This window comes from Narcine bancroftii, chromosome 3 (assembly GCF_036971445.1).
Source record: "Narcine bancroftii isolate sNarBan1 chromosome 3, sNarBan1.hap1, whole genome shotgun sequence".
Lineage (NCBI taxonomy): Eukaryota > Metazoa > Chordata > Chondrichthyes > Torpediniformes > Narcinidae > Narcine > Narcine bancroftii.
This window is the reverse complement of record NC_091471.1, coordinates 11,782,540-11,807,726: the sequence shown is the minus strand read 5'-3', so window position 1 is coordinate 11,807,726 and position 25,187 is coordinate 11,782,540. Positions and strand designations below refer to the sequence as shown.

The following is a 25,187-nucleotide window of genomic DNA, read 5'->3' as shown; positions in this document are numbered from 1 at the left end:
TATCATCCCAACTCCTATTCTCAATACTTTTGATTCATGAAGGCCAATGTGTCAAAAGCTCTCTTTATGAGGCCATCTACCTGAGCTGGCACTTTCAGGGAATTACGTATCTGTATTCCCAGCTCCCTCTGCTCTACTGCACTCCTCGGTGCCCTACTGTTTACTATGCATGTCAACAAGTTTTGCTCCCTGGGCAACACAATAACATCCTCAGCTTCTCTTGATGCAGAGATTGAGTCAAGAACCAAAAAGGGCTGCTTTGCCTTTGGTCGGCTGAAAGATCAGGTTTGGTCACAGAACATCAGGTGGGCCACCAAGTGCAAGGTGTACTGGGCCATTGTCATATCAACCTTGTTATATGGATGTGCGTCGGGGTGCCTATTATCAAAGTCATTTGCATTAGCTTGACCAACTGTAGCAGCATCACCTACACTCTCTGATGAAGAGCACCTGGCGAGACAAGGTCTCCAAAATCGAGGTCCTATCTCGAGCCGGAATGCCATCAATTTCAACCTCGGTGATCTCAGCCCAACTACACTGGGCAGGACATGTTGTCAGAGTGCCTGTTGGAAGACTGCCCAAGGACATCTGGTACGGCCAACTGCCCAGTGGTACCTGAAAATGAGGCCGGCGAATACTGTACAAGGATGTTCTGCCTCAAGAAAGCTGGCATTGCCCCATCAACATGGGAGGAACTGGCTCAAGATCACTCGCAGCGGAGGGACGCCATCAGAAAAGGTGTTGTCGCTGCTGAGAGCAAGCTCAAAGAGGCAATAGAGGAAAGGAACAGGAAGGGCCAAAACGGAGCTTCTGCCCCTGCTGCCCCACCAGGCCTCACCTGCCAAGTATGTGGCAAGCAGTGCCTGTCAAGGATCGGCCTGTACAGCCACTCCAGGACGCAGATATCAAATCCCACAAACTGACTGAAAGGACCCATCGTCATCCTACAGGATGAATGGCCAGAAGAAGTCTAAGTATTTCTTACCTTGGTTTTTTCCTTCCAAAGTGCAAATCCTCACACTTGTCTGCATTATATTCCATCTGCCATTTTGCTTTCAGCTCATTTTTCCAGCTGGTCCAAATTAGGGTTAGGGTTAGGGTCTTCTGCCAAAGCTTTGAAAGCTTTCCTTGCTGACCACTTCACATGCAATCTTTGAGTCTTCTCCCTTTTACCTGTGTCTATCATTTCATGGGTAGGGTGACCAGACCTGTGGCTAATACCTAAATGCAGTCTCATCCCTTAGATATTCTCTTTACCATACCCTCTACATTTATACTTTTATTTCATTACTGTACTACCTAATATATGTAATATGAGATGACTTATCTGGATAGTACACAAAGCAATGTTTATCATTATTCGTTTGGACAATGTGACAATAAATAGCAATTCGATTCCATTGACAAGCTGTACCATTAAGCTGGATCTACTTGAACATACGTTGTCTCTTCTCCCTTTCTAATCTTCCTCTGTTCTACATTTCACAGCAACGCCAAGCCAAATTCTATGAAAACATCATGCAGGTTCTGAGGCCCAAGCCAGACTACTTTGCAATTGGGTACTACGGCCAAAGCTTCCCAAACTTCATCCGGGTAAGGATATGGTTGTACTTCTCTCACAGTGTGGTTTCTTTCTTCGGGGAGGGAGGGATGCCATGATTTGTGTTAACATTCATGGATCTGTAGCTCCACTAATGACAAAGATGGGGCATTGGGCCTACTTCTGCTCCTATATCTTGTGAATGGAAATCTGCACAGCGTTAAACAAGTGCAGAATTCTCAGTGTGTTTTGTTCCTTTCCATCTCCCTGATGAAACAGGAACTGTGCTGTGTGACTCCATGACTTTATGACTTGTAATCATTGTTGACTGGAACTTTTCTCTGATCCATTTTTTTTTAATTTAATTTTAATTTAGACATACAGCACAGTTACAGCACCCATTTAACCTGCACCCTTGATACATTTTGAAGGGTGGGAGGAAACCAGAGCACCTGGAGGCAACTCATGCAGACATTGGGAAAGCGTACCAACTCCTTATGGACAGTGCGGGATTCGAACCCACGTTACGCTAACCACTCTGCTAACCGTGCCACACATTGTTAGTTGGGTTCTGAGCTCTGTGTAGACCATTCTATTTTAGCCCCATATTCTTGCATCAGTGAGCTGCACATCACCTTTCTTGGTCTAGTCATGTTCAAGTTTGATGCCACATGTATCAAGGTGAAATGAGAAAGTTTGTTTTGCAAGCAGTCCAGTGAGACCTCCCATGTATAAAACTGCAAGTAAAACTAGTACAGGTCATCCCTGGGTTACAAACGAGATCTGTTCCTATGTCTGTCTTTAAGTCAGATTTGTAGATAAGTCGGAACAGGTACATACAGTTTTTATTTAGCCACAATTAGTCAAATGTTTGTGTTAGTACTGTAAAAAAAATAAAGAAACAGTTCTTAAACCAGTTTAGATAGAAACAAGAAGAAGGATCATGATTAAAAGTTAACACTTACTTTTGTTCCATCGATGTCTTGCATACCGGAACGGACATTCATGAGGTAACATTATGCACATACACCAATTGGGGGCACAATTTATTTGTAAGTACGAGTTGTCCGTATGTCAGATGTTCGTAACCCAGGGGCTCCCTGTACAGAGTGGAGGGTTACGGCTAGTACAGACCAAAGGCAACATTATTTTATCAGTGTGCAGTTCATTCAGGAGTCTGACAACAGCAGGAAAGAAAACTGGCCATGAATCTCTGATGTGTGATCTCACTCTTCTTACTGACAAGGGGAGGGTGAAGAGAGTGTGACTGGGAAGGGATAAGTCTTTTAATGTCTTGGCAGATTTTCCAGAGCAGTGGGAAGTGTAGATGGACTCCACGGAGTGGGGTGGGGGTTGTGTGTGATGATCTGAGCCATATTTCAAAACCCTCTGCAGTTTCTTGTGATGTTGGGTGGACATGCCCCTTCCCACACCATGATGCACCCTGACAAGATGCCTTCAACAGTGCACCTGTGGAAGTTGTTCAGGGACGCAGGGGACATGCCAGATTTCCTCAGGGTTCTGAGAAAATCAAGGCACAGGTTGGCTTTCTTGGCCATTCCATTAACGTGGCTGGGCCAGGACAGGTCACAGGAGATGTTTACTCCCAAGAACTAATGTCCTTGAGGTTTATCTTGGACTCAAGAACCAAGCGCAAACACTGCTAACTCAATCTGCATCTTAATTTACAGTACATTTAGCCTGTCAAACAGAGTTGCTACATGATTACTCAAGATGCAAAAAGCAAATATCAAGTTAATCAAGGGATAATAACTTCAAGCCTCATCAAAGAAGATTGGTGCAGTTGCTTGCATCCAGCGTGAATATAAAAGTGCAATTGAGGGAGGATGATTCCAGGCTTTTTCTTAGAGAATAGAATCATGTTTATCATTCTGCAATACCTGCCCCATTCATATTGGGAATGGTCAACTCCTCGGGATGTCTGAGATATCCTGACAATCTTGCCAGGAACCAGTCCTCCTCTACAAAGTTTACACAATATCCAAGAAAGCTGGCATTGCCCCATCAACCTGGGAGGATCTGGCTCAAGGTCGCTCACAGTGGAGGGACGCCATCAGAAAAGGTGTGGACGCTGCTGAGAACAAGCTCAAAGGAGCAACAGAGGAAAGGAATCTCAAAGATTGGAGGTGAAATGGTCAGCAAGGAAAGCTTTCAAAGCTTTGGCAGAAGACCCTAACCCTTATCCAATATAATCAGTTTATTGACACATATATGGTACAATGTACAAATGCAACTCAATTCTTACTGTAACCGAGGAAATTCGGTAAAACCCCAGGTATCCGGCACCTATAGGGACTGGTAGATGCTGAGTACGTGTGTTTTCCAGTTGCTTCAGACTAATTAATACACCTATTTTAAGAATGAACAAAAATACTACACTGAACTTACACTGAGCCAAGTTCATTTACATGAATATCAGATTTCAGATTTATTGTCAGAGTACATAAATTACATCTCATATAACCCTGGGATTCTTTTTCCTGAGGGCAAAGCAGAATTTACCACATACAAAACTGTACTCAACATACACATGTAAACAAACTGACTGCGTCATGCAGAGAGAGCAAAAATTCAATATAGTGCAAGAGTCCTTCCTTGATCATTTGTGGCTCAAACCGACAGCACGGAAGCAGATCCTAAACGCTCTCTAAATTCTTTGCGTGTTACCTCAGCACATTAGGCAACAGGTCGTGCAAGAATTAAAACAAAATTGCAGAGGGCAAGTCTGAATGGCAAAAGCAGTGCCCAGTCATCAACTAAAGGTTGGAATGGTTGGGGCAGTATTGATCTGATCGAATGATAGATTGGCTCAAGGCCGACCAACTCCATCATGGTGGTAGTTGGTTCATTACGTTCTTATTTCTTCTTGTTCTGGTGTTACGAGTCCAGAGGACCCCAAAACCCAGCAGCCAAAGGGTTGCTTAAACAAAAGTTGCTTTTAATTATCTTTGAACATGAAGATGGAATCAAACTTTAACATCTCTATTGACTCACTTAAACCCCCTTCTAATTCGAAGTTCACGTGTGTAAGTTCAGCAAAGTTCTTTGGTTCGCAATCCAATCTCACTGGTTGCAGACAATTCTTGCTCTGTGCACAGAAGTTAACATTAATAAAGTTCACCAGGCTTTGGTGCTTAACAGGTAAATGGTTACCACTCAGAAGGGTTCTTGATGGTTTTCAGAGAGAGAGATTTTCTTGATTCAGGTCACCACAGAGTTCCTTTCTGTTTCTCCTATTCCAAGGGAAATACCGGATAGCCAGTCCTCTCCTTTGACCAGGCCGTCTTCCAAAGCTTGCCAGCTTGTACCTCTGGAACTGATGTCTGTGTCTCTCCTCTCTCTCCCTTACTCCCTCCTCTCTGAGAGAAAATCCTTTTTTTTTCCTGCTCTCTGTCAGCAAAGATCACTTGACCTTCCAGACAGTAAATTCTGTTTTCCCAGACAAAGAGGCCACTGCATGTTACATTTGTTGCCTTTTGCAAATAACAGTCACTTTTGCAAAAGCTCCAGCAAAAATGCTGTGCTTTAAAGTGTTTGTGTGTGACCTGCTCTAATAAACCTTTCCCAATCTATCTCCCAAACACCTTTATATACTCTGTCGCACCGGAGACTCCAATCCTTTAATATCATCACCAAATTTTCTTTTTCGTGGATAGGTAGCCAAACTGTCATTTGAAAGTTTTGACATATTCTTCCATCGGAATTTCCATCTTCCAGATGTAAGCGTGAAGAATCAGCGTTGCCTGGAATAGGTTCACACTTAAGAACATTTGACTGTACATAAACAACCAGACAAAACAATGTTTCTCCAGACACACTTACACACACAAAATAAACCGTAGAACCAGAGTACACTACAGCACAGGAACAGGCCCCTTCAGGAAAACAATCAACTATTCGGCGGCACGGTTAACGTTCCGGTAGCAATGTAGTTACAGCACCACTAATCGGGACCAGCGTTCGAATCCTGCGCTGTCTGTAAAGAGTTTGTACGTTCACCCCCGTGTCTGCACGGTTTTTCTTTAGGTGCTCCGGTTTCCTCCAACCCTTCAAAAACATGCCGGGGATTGTAGGTCAATTGGGTGTAATATGGCGGCACAGGCTCGTGGGCCAAAAAGGTCTGTTACTGTGCTGTATGTCTAAATTCTAAAAGTTTTAATTTAAAGATATGATGTAAAATAAATATGCATACATATTTTGGAATAATTTAATCAGTTTCTGGATACCGTACATCAAATTGCGCAGCCTGCGGGAAGAAGCTATTTCCCAGCCTGGCAGACCTGATTTTGATGCTGCTGTACCTCCTTCCTGATGGTCGTGGGTCAAAGATCCTGAATGGAAAAGGTGATCTATAATTCTTGAGCAACGCTCCCAGTGAATAACTTCAATAGAGGACAGCGAGGGGATCCCGCAGACTCTTCAGCTCTTCAGACATGACCACATAAAGTCTTCAAAGTGACGGGAGTAAAGTTTAGGGGAGGCATCAGGGGTAAGTTTTTTTACACAGATTGTGGGTGCCAGGAATGCTTTGCCAAGGGTGGTGGTGGAGGCTGAAACGTTAGGGGTATTGAAGAGACATTTGGAAAGGTGCATGGATGAAAGAAAAATAGAGGGTTACGAAGTAGGGTGGGCTTAGTTTTTTTGGTTGGAATATATAGGCCAATATAACCTTGAGGGCCAAAGGGCCTATACTGTGCTGTAGTGTTCTATGTTCTAAATTAAGGTACAGAAACGATTCACAAGAATGTTATGGGGACAGTAGAGATCCCATTTGAAAAGAGGCACTGGATAATCTGGGATTTTTTTTTCTAGAGTGCAGGAGGCTGAGGGGAGACGTTAGGGACAAGTTCAAGTTTATTAATCATCCAATTTTACAACACAGCGAAACAGTATTCTCCAGTCCTGCAAAAACGCATGCAGACATAATACACATACAGATAAACAATACATAGAGACAAAGGCTAAAATAAATGGTTATTTTTAAATAAATGGTTGCGTCACGAAGGGTTTGTATGAGCAGTTCATGAGAGATGTTTTTAAAATCACGAGGGGCCCCTGTCAGGTGGATATTCACAATGTATTTCCAGGGTAGGAGAATATAAAACCCAAGGGCATTGGTTTAAGGAGTGAGGAGAATGATTTAAAGGGGAACTCAGGGGCACCTTCTTCGCACACAAGGGGTTGGGCATATGGAGTGAGCTGATCAAGGGATATGAGGAAAAGGCTGGAAATTGGAACTAGATGTGAGAATGGTTCAGCTCAGGGTGGAGTTGCAGAGCGGACTCGATGGGCCAAACGGCCTACTTCTGTTCCTTTATCTTGTGATCTTGTGATGTAAACAATATTTAGAGGGCTATGAGCCTAATGCAGGAAGATGAAACTAGCCCAGAATGCCAACTTAGTTGGCATGGATGAGTAGGGCATGCTCTCTGACCAAAATGGGATGACCTCAGGCAGACAGCTTTGTCAATATGGACAATCTCAGCCTGAGGGTTTAATTCCATAATGCATAAAAGCAATGACTCTTAATCATGGTAGGGTCTGTTCACAATTTAATGAGCCTTAACTTCCTAATCCCTTGACACCCTTTTATTCAGAAAAGAAAATATAAAGAAAAATATTCAGCCAACAGTAAAATAATATGAAAATTATGCATTTACTAGTAAGAGCCTGATTTATTAGAACAGTGGAAAGTTCTTGTTTTATGGAGAGCCCAATGCAATGAGGCAGGTTGATTTGAATGTGTCGCGTGTTTTAAATATGAGGCTTTTGAGATTCATTTTGGTTTCCATAACCAATTTAGTTTGTTTACAACCATGCCGGAAGAGTGAGGGGAGAAATGTGAGAGTTGTGTTCATGATAATTTGAGGGAAATATTGTTCAAGATCCAACCCCTTAAATGAGCAGAACAGCAATTAATTTAAAGTTGCTCTGCGTGTAGAACATTTTCTCTGTGTCCTACTTGCTATCATTTCTCTCTCTCTCCTCTCCTCCTCTTTCTCCCTCTGTTTCTCTTTGCCTCTGACTCTCTCTCTCTCCTTCTCTGTCTCCCTCCTTCACTCCCTCTCTCCCTTTCACACTCTCCCTCACTCACCCTCCCTCTTTTTCTCTCTCTTCTCTCCCCATTCTCCCTCTCTCTGTCTCCCCCTCCCTCTCCTTCACTCAGAGAGGTGGCGGAGATACACTTTGAGGCACTAACGACAATGGGAATACAGGCACGAACAGAAAGAGGTTAAGTGCTGATCATGAAGGGATGGGAAAAGCACAGACCCAATATGCCAGATGTTTAGTGACCATTTGCACCAGGTTCTGGATAGGTTTGTCCCGCTGACTCAGGGAAAAAAAATGGGCAGAAAAGGACACCCTTCGATGAAGGGCTCAGGCCCGAAACGTTGGTTCTGTATCTTTACCGTTGCTTCATAAAGGCACTGTTTGACCTGCTGAGTTTCTCCAGCATTTGTGTGGGTCTTTTTTTTTCATTTTACCACAGTGTCAACAGAATTATACAGATGGTTGAGGAAGCAGAAGACAGGAAAGGCTCATGAGAATTATACGTGTCCAGTTCTAGTTCACCTCATTACAGGAAGGATGTGGAAGCTGTGGAAAGGGTGTAGAGGTGATTTACCAGGATGTTGCCTGGATTGGAGGAAGCTGTGGAAAGGGTGTAGAGGAGATTTACCAGAATTGGAGAACATGTCTTAAGAGGCAAGGTTAACAGAGCTGGAGTTTTTCTCTTTGAAGTGACAAAGAGGTAACTTCTTAGAGGTCTACAAGATTATGAGAGGCAGAGATGTGGTGGACAGTCATCAGAGCGAGATTAGCAGAGGACATCTGCACAAGGTGAGGAGAGGAAAGTTTAGGGGAGACGTCAAGTTCACACAGAGAATAGTGGGTGCCATTGTCAAGGATGGCAGTGGAGGCTGGTTCAATCAGGACATTTAAAAGGCTCAGACAGGCACATAGATGCAAGAGGGTTATAGAAACATAGAAACATAGAAGATAGGAGCAGGAGTAGGTCATTCGAACCTTCGAGCCTGCTCCGCCATTCAACGAGATCATGGCTGATCTTAAAGTTCAGTACCCCGTCCCCGCCTTCTCTCCGTAACCTTTAATACCCTTATACTGAAGAAATAGATCTATGGATGTGAGGGACAGAAGGTTTAGTTTGTTGAATAGATTTATATAGATTGGCACATCGTGAGGAGAAGGGCTTGTACTGTGCTGCAATGCTCTATGTAAAACAAGTTCATAGTCCTTGAGTGGGACTTGACCCCAACATTTTCTAAAAGTTTCTGTCAGGTGGCCCCTGGGCCACAGCTGCTGATGCAGGTTGCATGGATCCTTAAAAACATTTTTGTACCTGATTGTGACAGCTCATGTGAGGCCCAAGTAATGAGTTTACCGTAAGTAAAAAGACAAAGCTGGAGAAACTCAGCAGGTCAAACAGCGTCCTTTATATAACGAAGGTATAAGTACATAACCGACGTTTCGGGCTTGAGCCCTTCATCAAGGTGTGGGAAAATGTTGGCAGGCATCCGAACAAAAGAGTAGGGAGGGAGGGATGGTTGCAATAGCAGGTGGTGATAGGTGGAGAAGGGAGGGAGGGGACAGCAACGATCAAGGGGAGGAGGAATGGCTAGGTGAAGGGAGGGGGAAGGGAGGGAGAAGACTGGAAAAGGGAAGGGAAGGAGGAAAGGGGAAGAGGAGAGCAGGTTAGCACAATTGGAAAAGCTGATGTTAATGCCATCCAGCTGGAGAGAACCCAGACAGAAAATCAGGTGTTTTTCCTCCAATTTGTGGTGGTCTTGGTGGGACAGTTCATAAGGCCATGGACAGACTTATGAACGTGGGACTTGTTAGGTCTGCTTTGTTCATGAATGAGTGAGACAAACACCAGGCTGAGTCGAAATCAGGGTTCTTTGTTCTTTATTACCGGATTGTAACACTTGCGACTAACAAAGTTAGTCGGAGAATGCATTCTGCCGTTATCAGCAAAATGGTGATTTTTTATACCCTTGGATACATGCTTAGAACATCATCATATCATTACTTGTCCAATGACTAAAACTGTTGCTATCCTTTCCCTGCTAGCTTCCTGCCTCTCAATCCATCAATGTCTCTCTTATCTTGTAAGTACAAGGATGCATTCTGTTACTCCTTAGTACTGGGTGACTCCTTCTCCGGTCCCATCTCATGATGTTTTACCTAACAGGAGTACAAGGACACCTCCCCTTCTTGTTACTGCCCTGTACAGGGTAACTCCCTACACATTCCCATCTCATGATGTTTTACCTTACAATCCCTCCTTTGTCCTCTTTAGAGGACAATCTCGCCCTGACTATGCTACCACCGCGTTACATTAGTTCGCCTATTATTGCCAAGCTCTATACGGGTTCTGTTCACAGGGTAGTTCGGCTGGTGGGCGAGGGCTCCCCCAACCCTCCTTTGCGTACACCCCCCATCCGTCACCCCGATCCCATTGCCCGTTTACAAGTTTCATCCCATTTGCCCCCAAGCAAAAAACTAGCTAACCCCCCGTACATTAGTAAATTCCCAAGTTAACATATGGTCTACAATCTAATTCATAATACTTGTTCTACAATCTGATTAATAATGTTTGTGTTACAATCAATGTTATAATATTTGTTCTACAATCAAGGTTATAATATTTAGGTTACAAGCAAGGTTAAAATTATATGTGTAACAATCTAATTCACAATCCCTCCTTTCCATCACATTCCCCATCAGACTCCAGATCGATCTCAGCAACTTTCTCCGCCTCCTGTAATGTGAGATAGTCTTGCTCCACAGCCTGCACAGCTTGATATTTCGGAGGCAGTTCATCACGGTCAGCAAAGGCTCTCTCTATGGTCCTCGTGACCAGCGTTCGAATGCATGGAATACAACAACAGCCACAAGTGATAAAAATTGACACAGAAATGAACAAACCCAGCAAAAGTTGTCCTAACAATGTGCTCCATCTCCCAAACACTCCCTGTAACCAGGATAAAACAGGATTGGAGACTCCAGACTGGGCTTTTAATTCTTTCGCCAATGCCCTAAGTTTCGTTAACCCCTTAGTGAGTGATCCATCTGGCCCTGTGTTATTAGAGATAGAAGTGCAGCATAGATCTCCAAACATAGCACACACTCCACCTTTCTCTGCCAGGACCATATCAATCGCTATCCTATTCTGAAGTGTCATAAGGGAAGTTTCTGACAGTTGTTGATGTATTGCCTCAACAACGTCCCTGGTCAAATTTGCAAGGCGCTGGACATTATAGTGAATAAGGTTGATCCTATTAACATTTTTATTTACAGTGATGGGAAAAATTGCACTAAAAACAGGAAAGCTTTCAAACCCAGCTGCAATCTCATCGGCTAATTTAAATTCGTCCGGAATATTCCGGGCTTGGCCAATGGCATCAATCCATACCCCATCAGGGTTCCTTCCTCCCGGCCCCAAGAGTCCAACACTCCTCCTTTTTCTCCACAGCCAACTCTCTGTGTGGCGCAATTCTAGGGAATCCTCGTCTCCCTCCTGCATTTTGACAATCAGCACTGGCGCATTAAGGGTTACTAGAGCACACCGACCATCCCAGTTAGCGGGGAGCCAGTTGTACAGCACTCTTCCTCCACAAAACTCATCTGTGTAGTCATTCAATCTGCTACAAGTCTCCTTAGTTTCAGATTCATTTTTTTTGTTATGGGACCTCAAAATCATCCCCTGTATATGTTCATGATAACCAGTAACCTGTTTGGCTGCCCTGTCAGGCACCCATGTGGCGTTTTCCCTGCTAATAGTAGGTCGTCTACATACTGAATCAGTGTAACATCTTCCGGGAGCTTTAATTTCATTAGGATTTCGCTAAGGGCCTGATTGAACAGTCCTGGACTGTCCTTATAACCCTGAGGTAATCTAGTGTATGTGTACCGATGTGCTTGGTAAGTGAAAGTGAACCAGTCTTGGCATTCCTCAGCTAATTTCAAGCAGAAGAATGCGTTTGCCAGATCAATGACAGTATAGTATTCGTGCTCCGGACTCAGAGCCCTAAGTGCTACATATGGGTCTGGGACTGGTCTCCCGATAGTCTTGGTAGCCAAGTTAATCTCCCGGAGGTCGTGTACCATCCTCCAGTCTTTTCTACCCTGTTTGGGAACAGGCATGATGGGCGTGTTCCACATACTGTCAGGTGCCGCCCTTAAAACCCCTGACTCCATTAACCCTTCTATCGTTCCTTTAATACCCTCCTCCTGACTGGGCGACAAGCGGTATTGTTTTCTCCATATTGGTTTCTGCCCGGGGTTGGCCAATTCTAGAAATACCTCTCCTTTTATTACTCCCACATCATAGGGCCCCGTTGTCCATATATGTGGACTCAGATTAGAAAGATATTTGTCTGAGTCTCTGTGATCAATATTTTCTCCTTCTATGGCTCGGTCTCTTTCTACTTTCTCATTCACTACCTGGTCCCATGCTTCAATATTCAGTCTGACAAATTTTCCTCCCTCCGAGGTGGAATATCCCGGGATTTCTGTCTGCCTGTATTCACACCCTATCGCTTCCTTTACCATCGGACCCAGCTGTCGAGCGTGATGATCTTTGTCAATACCCAAGGTCACATGAGGCACACTTTCTACTCCTAAGCAGAACCACTCCATTTGTTCTTCTGTCATGACAACCATAGCAGCTATTCCCTCCTTACCTACAAAGATAAATGGACAATGTATCGTTTCTGTCTTCCCTTCTTTTAGAGAGTCCCACCTCTCCTCATATTCCTGGTCCGGGTGGATGGTGTAGTTTAATGTAACATGCATAGGATCTAGTGGATAATGGTAATCCCCATACCGAGGAATACTGGCCCTCCACTCAAAAAACTGTTTAATCAGCCCTGGGCCTGGTTCATCATACAGTAGCCGACTCCAGAAAATACTTCTGAAGCGTTAGATGGGGTCATTACTATAAACTGTCCTCCCCTTCTTATTGTATCCCCTGGGTATGTTAACCGAAGGCCCTTCTCAGAACATTGTATGGTTATTCCTAGTTTGGTAAGAATGTCCCTTGCTAATAAATTAATGGGGCAACTTGGCACAACCAGGACAGGCGTTTTAACCCTTTGTCGTCCAAATGTCATGTCGATGTTATCTGTATAGGGCTGTGTTTCCTTTATCCCGGAGAATCCTATTGTAGATAATGTTTTGCCCGAAAATGTGCTCCCTGGGGGTTTTTTAATCACTGTCGTAACTGCTGCCCCTGTGTCAACCATAAATTCAATTTTTTCTCCATTTACCGTCCCCCAAATTTTTGGTGGCTCCCAGGGAGGCGTGATTTTTGATTCTCCTGGGCACCGTCAATAATCAAATTCAGCACCTTCCTCAATATAGTCATTACACTGAGGTGCCTGGACTTGTTGATCACTCTGCCACCCCCCGATTCTCTGGGGCCCATCAATATGTCCACCCCTACCCCTTGCTTGTCCTCTTAAGTTTCCTCCTCTTCCCCGATAGCCTCTAATAGAGGGTAATCTTTTTCCCCTTGCTCTCCCAGCCTCCGGACAGTTCCGCTGGTAGTGTCCAGGATTTTGGCAGTACCTGCATACTGCATGTTCCCCTCTATACATTGTACCTAGCTGTCTTTCCCAACCATTTCTTACTTGGGGTCCCGGATTTATCACTGGCCCCATGACCTGTGGGACTATCTGTTGGGCCGCTAATTTAACCCCTATATGTTCTATGGCTCTCACCAATTTATCGGTTGTTTTGTCCACCTCCTTCTGGGACGCACTTTCTGACTTAGCATGCTCTGATTGACGATGTCGTTTGATTGCATGTGTCAGGTGTCTTTTCCACAAATCCTCTGACATTGTCTCTAATCCCACAATGTCCCTTAATTTTGCTTGAACCGTAGCAGGTAGTCCGTTTATTATCCCATTACGAAAGTGAGCCCTTCCTAAGGGGCTGTGGTCGGGTCTTTCTCCAGTCCCTGTTTCCCATAAGTCCCATGCTCGAGTGAAATACTCGTGTGCAGTCTCTCCTTCCTTTAGTTGAAGGGTTACCAAGGCATCCAAACTATAGGGTGTAGGAAATGTTTCTCTAAGTGCTTCCCAAAATTTATTCCGAAGTGGGTTAAATTCTATTTCATCCCCCAATTTACTGCTTCTTACAATTTTCTCTATTTGCTTCAGGGCCCCTTCTGCCTTTAATTTTATCATGATAGTTCTGACATCTGCGAGTGCTAATTGTTCTTGGCAGGTTTCTCGCTCAAAACAAGAAATCCATGGACTAGCCCCATTACTCAACGGAGGTAGTTTTTTCATTAAACTCTCTAAGTCCATTCATGACCAGGGTACATATTTTTGAGTTCCCCGTCCAGTGATCAGTAATGGGCATTGATATCTCAATTTTGGGGATTTCTGCTCCTTCTTTACTCTTGGCATGCATTTATTTATCCCACCTTGTTCTGACTCTTCTTTGTCACTGTCACTGTCCCTATCAGTTTCCAATGTCTCAGGGTCAAAGGTATATTGGTCACGTTCATCTCTAAGATAATCTTTTCGGCCATAGTTTAGTTGTTTCACATCTTTCTCTTTTGTCCTAACTATGTCCAGGTAGGCATGTCTATTTTTCTCCCTCCCGAGTCTTTTCCTTTTACTTTCCTCCCATGGTGGATCGTATCTCGTTTCCTCATCTGTACTACACTTTTCGTCCTTTACTCCTATTACCATTCCTTCAGCTTTAATTTCTCCTGACAGTGTTGTAGTTATCTTTTCCACTTCCTTAAATACACCTACCATTAATTCTTTTTGATCCTCACTGATCTGCCCCAGCACATTAATATCTCTGTTTAAGTTTTTAATGTTATCCTGAACCTTTTTCATGTTCCATTTCTGTATCTCTAACTCCTTTTCTATTTTCTTGGACTCCAGAGGGGTCTCTACATCTATTACTCCCCCTTCTATTTTTATTAAAGGGGCCTGTACCTCGTCTGATGTATCCCTATTCCCGTGGTTCTTGTCACACCCCAGTGTCTCAATATCTGAATATAAGGGACGTGACTCCAGTGTCCCATCTGGGGTGCCAGAGAGAGAGAGAGAGAGAGAGAGAGAGAGAGCATAGCGAGAGAAAGAGATAGAGAGGCAGATACACAGAGCACAAGAGATAGAGAGAGAAAATGCCTTGCACTGGCCCCACTGGGAGAAAAGTCTTCAGATTAACACTTTCGTTTCAAAGGTTTTAAAAGGTTCTCATCCTGTGATCACTGGTCTGGATCAGATTGGGTCTCCCACCACTGGGAACTATCACTCCTTCCTTCCCTCCCACCTCGAGTGAGCTACACGTCAGCCCACAATGTCTGCCCTGATCCCGCAATGGTGGGGGTGCGGGAAAAAGGGAGGGAGAGAGGATAAAACAGGATCCCATTTGATGCGGAGCTGGAATTGTGGGCACAAAATTAAAACCAAATTGTATTTCTCTGCCCTGCCCAACCTGGGGATTTCAGGGCAGCACCGCCACAGATTGGGATTGGGAGGGGGAGTGGGTGAGAGAGGAGGGGGGGGGAGAAGAGAGAGAGGGGGAGAGAAGAGAGAGGGGGGAGGGTGAAAGGAGGGAGGGAGAGAGCAAACCCGGACACTTCGTGGCTGGAAACTGGAAACAGGCACTTTTCCTTTCCCTTCTGTGTTTTGTTTCTTCCAGCTTATCTAAGCCTCTACGTTTTAAAATTTTTTTTTTTTCTCTCACCTGTCAGGAACATCTCAGTGCCCCCGGGTAACCAACCCCTCTTCCTCCAGCGGTCTACACATTTTCGGAGCATTTTTTGTTTTTCCAATGCCGCATTACTGGTATTTCGCTCCTCTAATTCCTGATTAATTTCCTTAATAACTTGGTCAAAAGTCTTAGCAGGCAACTGTACAGCCATAGCTGCGGGACCGCTTTCTAATGCCTGTTTTAATTTAGGTTTTTGTCCGTTTAGGGGATCTATGTCAACGAAAATTGCTTTTAAAAATGTCTCCTTGCAAGCTGGATGACTAATATCTTTTAAAGGAACAGTCTCGAAGTCTTGTCCTCCAATTGACTTCAGACTGTCCTGTATACTCTGATTGCTCGTTTTCCACTCTCTGTTTTCCCAAAGGGGTCTGAAAGTTAAATTACAACTAGAAAACCAAATATTTGGGCTATACTTTTGTCCTGTTTCCCTGTACCAATCTATGAATTTACGTAACTTTATCTCCTTGGTGATGTTGGGAATACCCTCATTTAACTTATCAAAAGTATTTCGAATAAACTGGGTGTCTCTTAGGAGTTTGTCAACTTTTTCATTAATATCTCCTACCTGATCCGGACACAGCTGTCGCAGCCTTCTGTCGTCGTTCTTGTTCACCAGGCAGGCGTCCCTGAGTACTTTTTTTGTTGTCTCAAGGTCTCTAGTGTCTGCTGTGGTATTCCACCACGGCGAATTGGGGAAATAAATTCTTAACTTCTCAAGTGTACAGACATTATCATACCTACCGGACATTTATAAGTCAGTCTCTCAGATACAATTGAGGCCAATAAGCCTGAACCTTTGTTTTCTTTCAAAGCCCAACCTTCACGTGGGAGATTTCTCCTCTTAATAACCAGTTTAGGGCAGAAAACTCAGGTCCTCAATTGTTTATAGACCACCTTCTCACTCTATTGGACTTTGCAACGACACAATAAAGACTTTTAAACTCTAGTAGTTTCTTGCGAAGCACTTAATAAATGTCATTCAAACACCTTAAGGACTTTTATCTTGTCTGTAATCACTTACGTGTTACAATCCTGGCATGCGACCTTCAATTGTGGTCGTCTAATTTGTCCGATCTCCAGTTCTTACTGACAATCATAAAGATTTTTTAAAAAAAAGAGAATTTTGTTAAAACAGGCTTCTCTGGACCTTTTTATCAGCCGGCTGAGATGATTGTCAGAAAAAACAGAAACCGTCGTCCAGTGTTCACTCACCCATCACGTCGGGGTCACCAAATTGTTAGGTCTGCTTTGTTCATGAATGAGTGAGACAAACACCAGGCTGAGTCGAAATCAGGGTTCTTTGTTCTTTATTACCGGATTGTAACACTTGCGACTAACAAAGTTAGTCGGAGAATGCATTCTGCCGTTATCAGCAAAATGGTGATTTTTTATACCCTTGGATACATGCTTAGAACATCATCATATCATTACTTGTCCAATGACTAAAACTGTTGCTATCCTTTCCCTGCTAGCTTCCTGCCTCTCAATCCATCAATGTCTCTCTTATCTTGTAAGTACAAGGATGCATTCTGTTACTCCTTAGTACTGGGTGACTCCTTCTCCGGTCCCATCTCATGATGTTTTACCTAACAGGAGTACAAGGACACCTCCCCTTCTTGTTACTGCCCTGTACAGGGTAACTCCCTACACATTCCCATCTCATGATGTTTTACCTTACAGACTGTGACACAGAACTGAAATGGTTGCCTACTGAGAGGATTCTGTCACTGGCGCGGTTGGAGTAAAGGTGCACAGCAAAGCAATCTCCCAATCGGCGGCCAGTCTCTCCGATGTAGAGAAGGCCACAAAGGGAGCACTGGCTGCAATAAATCAGTCCTGTGCATATACAAGTGAAGTGTTGCTTCACTTGAAAGGCCTTGTTGAGGCCCTGGACTGTGCTGAGGGAGGAGGTGTTGGGCGCAAGTGTGGCATCTCCTGCAGCTAAAGGGGAAGGTGCCGGAGGTGTTTGGGGAGGGGCCCGATTGGGGGGAGGGATGAGTGCATGAAAGAGTCATGGAGGGAGCAGTCCCAATGGAAGCCAGAGAGGAGAGGAGCAGGAAAAATGTGTCTGGTAGTGAAAACCTATTGTAGATGCTGGAAATTCGGGATGATGCGTTGGATGCGGAGGCTGGTGGGCTGGTAGGTGAGGACAAGGGTGATTCTATGTTTGTTGCATCAGGGAGCAGAGAGGACCAGGGCAGATGAGCAGGAATTGGAGGAGACGTGGGTGAGGGCTGAGTTGATGGTGATGGAGTGGAAGCCAAATTTGTGCAAGAAGACAGATATTTTAGAAGATCTAGACTGTAAGACCTCATCTTGGGAACACCCAAGACCTCATCCTGTTCCCAAGACAGCAGATGCTGGATCTTCAAACAAAACACAACCTGCAGGAGAAATTGAGAGGCAAAGAATGGTCAACATTTTGGGTTGGAATCCACGTGCACAATCAGCAGATTGGTTTTAGCTTAGTTACCATATATAGTTAAGCTTTTTTGACCAATTTTTTGGGCCAAATTTGGGGTGGGGGTCGGCTTTGACATGAGTCATATCTTTGACCTCGATAAGTAACTGCATCATTCAGGGCATCGGGAGCTCAGATGGCCGGGCAGCTGGGGCCTAGAAGAGAGTCTGTGGCCAAGGTGTCAAGAGCTCTGATGGGTGGGCGGTCAGGGCGAGGGTCCACATTCGGGGCATCGGGATCTCAGATAGGTGAGCACCTGAGGCCTAATAGAGTGTCTGGGGTCGGGGCATCAGGAGCTCGGATAGGCTGGTAGGTGAGGACAAGAGCGATTCTATGTGTGTTGCGTCTGAGGGCAGAGGAGGCCAGGGCAGATGAGCAGGAAATAGAGGAGGCGAGGGTGAGAGCTGAGTTGATAGTGGTGGATTATTTTCTAAATTCGGTAAAAATTGAAAATAGGTGCAAAGGAAACTGGGAGTCCTCATGCAGGATAGCCTTTACTTGCATATAAAGGTTCTATTATTGTCACATAATACTATATACCATAAGGAAGACAGAGAGTTGCCACTATGTCAAGCGCCCCTCAAACAAACGAAGTCCCAGCAAAGAATGAACTCTCAACCCCCTGGTTTACAAGACACCAGAGCTCTAACCACTGAATTATCGGAGCCTCTGGTTAATCAGTGGTAAAGAACGCAAATGCAATGTTGGCATTTATTTCAAGAGGAATAGAATATAAGGGCAGAGATGTGGTTGAGGTCTTATAAGGCACTGGTGAGACCTCCCTTGGAGTATTGTGAGCAGTTTTGGGCTCCTCATTTAAGAAAGGATGTACCCCTTTTAGAAAATAATCTTGTTTCTATTTTCCACCAAAATGCCGGACCAAATACATTCCGACATTCTATTTCATTGCCATGTCTCTGCCCCTTCTCCTAATCTCTCTATATCCTCCTGCAACCTCCCAGTTTTCCTCAACACTACCTAGTCCTCCACCTACCTTTGTATCATTTGCAAACTCGGCCACAAACCCATCCATTTCATAATCCAAACCATAATATACGACATAAAAAGAAGCGTTCACCTGTAGAACGCTCACTAGTAAGTGGCAGCCAACCAGAATATGAACCCTGTATTCTAACTCTCTGCAATCTGCCAATCAACAATTCATTATTAGTTAACATATTATGATAACTGCATCAAAAGATTGATATTTCATGAACCACACCAATTAACAGTGATTCTTTAATGTCCTGTGGAACTGTGAGCAATAGAACTGATGATGGATCAGGATGACTTACAATGTTTTCCTGTCTAATTACCCCTGAAGTATAGCCCCACATATTCAGGAGGTCATATTAATGAGCACTTAGAAGTGGAAGAGTTAATCAAACACTTGAAAGATTTTGTAGAGTTAATGTGAGTGACCTGATGAATGTGAGGGTTGATGCATCAATAACTCCAAAAGACTGGAAGTTATGCAAAACTTTCTCTCCTCAAAGGCTAACCCCCTCATCAATGGAACCAAAGAGGTGAACCTCGGCACTGCCTCCAAAGCCAGTACATCCTTCCTCAAGGAAGGAGACCAAAACTGCATGCAGTACTCCAGATACAGCTTACCAGTACCCTGTAGAGTTGCAGTATCACCTCTCTGTTGCTAAATTCAATTGTTCTTGCAATGAAGGCCAACATTCCACTTGCCTTCTTAATAGCTTGCTGTACCTGGAAACCAATCTTTCGTGATTCATGCACAAGTGCTCCCAAGTCTTTCTGTCAATCATTTTCATTTAAATAATAATCTGATCTTCCAATTTTCCTTCCGAAGTGGATAACCTCACACTTGCCAACATTGTACTCCATCTGCCCAACCCTTGCCCACTCACTTAGCCTATCTATATCTAGTATCTCTCTGCAGACATTCCGTATCTTCTGCTCAATTTGCTTTTATGTAGTGCCATCAGCAAAGTTAAATACACTGTACTCTGTCCCCTCTTCCAGATTGTTAGAAAGGATGTGAAGGCTTAATAGAGGGTTCAGAAGAAATTCACTAGGATTGGAGTTTATTTAGTTTTAATTTATAATATAGATATACAGCATGGTGCGGTGAAACAACTATTGTACATATTTGTTGTCTGTAAATGTCGTGACCTTTCCTGGTTGACTCTGCTCTCACTGGCCAGCTTGTGATTTCTCCCTTCTCCCCATAAAGGCCGCCATGCCACAAGCCTGCCCCTAGTTCGAGTCCAGGTCAGTGTGAGCGACCAACACAGGGATGATGTCTATCTCGCAAATGAAACCCTTCAGTTTCGGCAACAGTTAATCTTTGTGTAATTGGTCATGCATCAATTTTATTTGCAAGAGAATGAACAGCATCCCTGTGTTGGTCACTCACACTGACCTGGACTCGAACTGGGGGCAGGCTTGTGGCATGACAGCTTTTATGGGGAAGAATGAGGGAGGGGTCACAGTGAGAACAGGGTCAACCAAGAAAGGTCATGTTATTTACATATGACAAATATGTACTATAGTTATTTTACCACATTCACCCCAGTATATGGTGTGGTCGACCGTGCATCACACAGTGACAGACCTTTTCAGCCTACAAGCCAATTGACCTACAACCCCCAGCGGGAGGAACAGTGGGAGGAAACCAGAGCCTCTGGGGAAAACCCACACAGACATGGGGAGTACACATCCTGATGGTGCACACGTAAATCAAGCAAATAAGATCTAAAAGCAGCACCACCATAAAACAATACAATATTCAATGTTTGGCAGTATTCAGTTCATGTAGAGCTCTGGGGTAAAAATTGGTTTTGAGCCTGTTTGTCTGTGATTTAATGGACCTAAAATGTCTACCAGAGAGCAGCAGGTCAAACAGATGATGACCAGGGTAGTGAGGGTCTTTCAGGATGTTGGCTGCTCTACTGAGGCAGTGAGAGCTGAACAAACCCTCTGAGATAAGAGTGGGAAAAGTTAAAAAGAGATGTGTGAGGCAAGTTTTTAATACAGAGAGTGGTTTGTGCCTGGATCATTGTCTCAGCAGAGATGCTTGAATGCAGAAAGGAGGCCAATGTTTGAAAGGCATTTAGACCAACATGTGAGCAAGCAGGGAATAGAGGGACCCAGACCAGATTATGGGTGATGGCATTAATTTCGACTTGTAAATTTGTTGGCACATTTCCTGTTCTCAATTCAAGGCAAGAGATAGTTAAGGTATTTTCAATGGAGAAGGGAAGACTACAAGGTTGTGAATAAATTTTTCAAGTTGTTAGAGCATTTTAATAAATTAAGTGGGAAAAGATGACTTCTTCTGATTGAAAAATCTGGAACAAAAAGCGACCAATGGCCCAGAAATGAGAAGAGAGATGTAAAACTAAATTGCTCTCTCCTGGGGAACCGTGAACCTTGGAGACAACAGATGGCTGAATTATTGTCCATGTGCTTTTGTCAGAGTGATGTATTTTTATAGCAGGACAACAGGCCCTTCAACTCCTCAAATGTGTCTCCTCAAACTCGTCCCTTCTCAGTGAAACCATCTGATATTGACAAAAGTGTAGCGGTTAGAACTATGCCAGCGACCTAGGTTCGAATCTGTTGTTGTAAGGAGTTTGTACGCTCTCCCCATGTCCATGTGGGTCTCCTCTGGGTGTCCTAGCTTTCTCCCATGTTAGTAGGTCACATGGGCGTATTTGGGAACCATGGGCTCAAGGGCCTGTAACCATTCTGTTTCTCTCAAATAAATTAAACTCAGCAGTGGGATTGAAACAATAATGATGAGATATAGCAAGGAAGAAAGCCTTTTGGCCCATCAAGTCTATGCTGTAGAGCAAAAAGAGACGGCAAATGCTGAAATCTAGAGCAGATAACAAACTACTGGAGGAGCTCAGGGGTCTAGAGAGGGAAATACCCAGTCGATGTTGCAGGTCAAAGGAGACATTCAGACCGACAAATGAACAATAGAGAGATGTGGTCCAACTGTTGGCAGATGGGATTACAGGTAGCTCTCAACTTACAATGGGGTTATGTTCCCACAATCCCATCGTAAGTCAAAAAAATCATGTCATAAAATGGTAGAGGGATCAGTATTTTTTTTCCCCTGCAGCAAGAGTAGCAAACACCAGAGAACATCTGTACAAGGTGAAGGAAGGAAAGTTTAGGGGAGATGTCGGAGTTACACAGAGAGTAGTGGGTGCACTGTCAAGGATGGTGGTGGAGGCTGGTACAATCGGGACATTTAAAAGACTCTTAGCCAAGCACATGGATGCAAGAAATATCGAGGGTTACGGGTATGAGGTAGGGAAGATTTAGTTTGTTGAGCAGGTTGACATGGGCCAGCACAACATCATGGGCTGAAGGGCCTGTACAGGGATGTAATATTCTATATGTTCTCTCTATCCAAGTTAATTTTCCAGATTTATTAAAGTTTGAGTTGCCAAGGCTCAAACCAGACGAAACATGTTCTCCTGACATTAAAATCCAACGCTTCTATTAAACTGTTATTAAAGCTCATTTGCTCTGAAGTGTGAAATGTGAAAGTCTGTAGTAAGAACACAGAATTGATGGAGGAACTCAGCTGGTCTCGCAGCGTCCATAGGCAGTAAAGATATATTACCAACTTTTCAATCCTGTGCTCTTCCCCAAAGCATGATCAAAGAAGTCAAGTTTATTGACAGCTGATTGCAGAAGTACAACCCGATGAAACATCATTCTCACATGAAACATCAGAGTATAAAACACACATGGACAAACAATACAAATGCAGGACAAGCTGTAGTTGCGCTGCGTCGCGATGACAGAAAGAAGAAGTCTTACTCGAATGGCGCCCAGCTGGAAAAGCTTAACTGGTTTTTAAACCCCATTCCCGGGAAACCTCGCACACACTGGGCCGGAAGTGATGTCATCTTGCAGACCGCCGTTTTGCCCCCAGTCAGCATGCTCCCGACAGCTGACGTCTGCTTCGCACTTGCGTCTTTTGGAACCGGTTCGGCATACACACAGTGTGAGTCGCCACGCGGCCCCTCTCCCCTCAGAACTGGCGATAGGAGGCGAGATATCCAGTGCCTGTGCTTGTGCCGGTTGTTTAGGTGGTCGCCTTCGTCTGCTAATAGAAGGCAGATGTCTTTGGGCATTTGCTCCAGAAAAATGTGCTCAAAGGGCATGCAGGGCCTATGACCATCAGTCAGCGCCAGCTTGTCACCCATTAATGCTGATGGTGAACGGTTTCCCAGGCCATCCATGTGCAGCAGCTGGCACAGCTCGCTTGCGGCGAGAGTGACCGAATCTTCGAATGAGGAGAGCTTTAATTGATTCGTACCTGTCGTTAGCCAGTAGATCTTGCAGGAAATCGACACGCGACCTGCCACCTCCTGGTCGAGGGCGCTCACCACATAGTAGTACCTGGTGGCACCCGCCACTATTGGCCTGATTTGAAATTGCGCCTCAGCTTGTTCAAAACAGATCTATGGTCCAAATAGAGGTCAGTTTGAGAGAGAGTGCTTTCTGGAAAGCCCCAACGTACATGTCGGGTCCAAAATCTGTGGGGCCTGTCGGGGTCACCAATGTAGTTACGCTGTGTTGCGATGAGAGAAAAAAGAAGTCTTACTTGAATAGCATCCAGTAGGAAAAACTTTACTGGTTTAACACGCACGCGATTTTAAACCCCACTCCCAGGAAGCCTCACGCACACCGGGGCGGTAGTGGCGTCATCTTCCAGACCTCTCTTTGCCCCTCAGACAGCGTCCTCCCGACGGCTGACGTCTGCTTTGCACTCACAACTTTTGGAGCCGGTTTGGCACGCGCTTGGTGTGAGTCGCCACAAAGTATTCACATGTCGTCGTGGTCGCGTACTTAGCTGCGTCAGGAACGGTGCCGGTCGTTGCGAGTGACCTATCTGAGGCGATGCTTGGGAGTAATAGCGTGCATGTGTGGGTTAATTGAGAAGGCTGATGACATTGGGATGGATCTCGGATGCAGGAGATTGCCCATGTGGCGGAGAGCCATTGAGAAGGTCAGAGGGATTTGGCTGGGTGGTGTTTGGGGAGATGAAGAATTCAGACAACAATCAGCTCTTTAGTTTTAGTGTCATTGAGTGTGAGGTTGTTGTTGATGCTCCACTCGGCCAAGTTTCTCCCTCCTGATTGCCGACTTATCACCCCTTTTTATACAACCCACAACCAGCGTATCATTAAGCAAATTTGTAGATATTACTGTCCTACTGAGACACACAGGTCATAGGTCAAAAGTGAGTAAAACAGGGGACTATGAACGGTGATACCATACTGAAGGAAATTGTGGTGGAGATGTTCGTGCCAATCCTCACTGATTGTGGTCTGGAGGTGAGGAAATCCATGATCCAGTTACTGAGTGGGGTGTGGAGTCCCAGGTCTTGGAGCTTGCTGCTCAGTTTTGAGGGGATGATGGTGTCAGATACCGAACTGCTGTTGACAGAGAGCGTCTGATGCATACATCGCTGCGGTCAGTCATTCCAGTGCTTTCTCACTAAATGCTGAAAGGAAGACAGGCATCTATATTTAAAAGGCTGGGGATAAAAAGGAAGAATTGGAGAGGGAGGAGTGCAGGCCAACAGATAATAGGTGTAACGAACCCTATGTTATCTAATCTCTCGTCTCCCCTTCTGCTGCTCTGTGAGCATATTATCCTTCCCAAGGTGTGGTTTCCATAGTTGTTCATGATAACCAGCATCATTCAAAGGTTCATGGCATCTCTCCAGTGTCTGTTCTCCTCAACCTCTCTGAACAACGCCAGCAATCCCGGTTCAAATCAGCCGCAGTCTGTAAGGTGTTTGCGTGTTCTCCCTGTGTCCACATGGGTTTCCTCCAGGTGCTCCAGTTTCCTCCCACATTGCAAAGATGTATGGGATTGGTAGGTTGATTGGTCACATGTGCGTGCCTGTAATTGGGGAGGGGGAGGGGTGGGCTCATGGGATGGAAGGGCCTGTTACTGTAATGTATATCTGAACTAAATTTGGAGAAATATCCTCACAAGGCCAAGATCTCTCTGCATGACTGAACAGCATAATTTTTGCACTACTGCAACTGCGAATATTCATCAATGCCCTGTTTTTATTCGCCTTTTGTTCCTTTTATTGCACCCAGTGTTAATTTAATGAATGCTGATTGTTTAATGGTCTGTTTCCAAACCTGTGCAGATGCAACAAGTATGAATTTCATTGCATCTCTGCATTGAATGTTCGTACGTTAAGTGCTGAACATACATCAAACTCACAAAGAACAAGGCTTGAGCAGCAGGAGCGTATCTAGGGTATGGAGGGCATGGCACATGTCCTGGGTGCCGTTGGAAAGGGGGGCACAACTTGAAAACCCTCCCCCCGGCTCAGCGCCACCACCCCGGGCATAAAAGGGAGACACACCTGTAGCTTCTACG

The 25,187-nt window shown here is 44.6% G+C and overlaps 1 protein-coding gene across 1 annotated transcript in view; it reads left to right on the top strand.

The window, feature by feature from the left end:
• The window catches only part of LOC138756974 (dedicator of cytokinesis protein 2-like), a 1,510,503-nt gene that overhangs the window by 1,421,774 nt on the left and 63,542 nt on the right, over positions 1-25,187 (top strand). Inside the window, 1 exon segment of the mRNA XM_069923500.1 lies at positions 1,489-1,593. Coding sequence (XP_069779601.1) covers positions 1,489-1,593 — 105 coding nt within the window.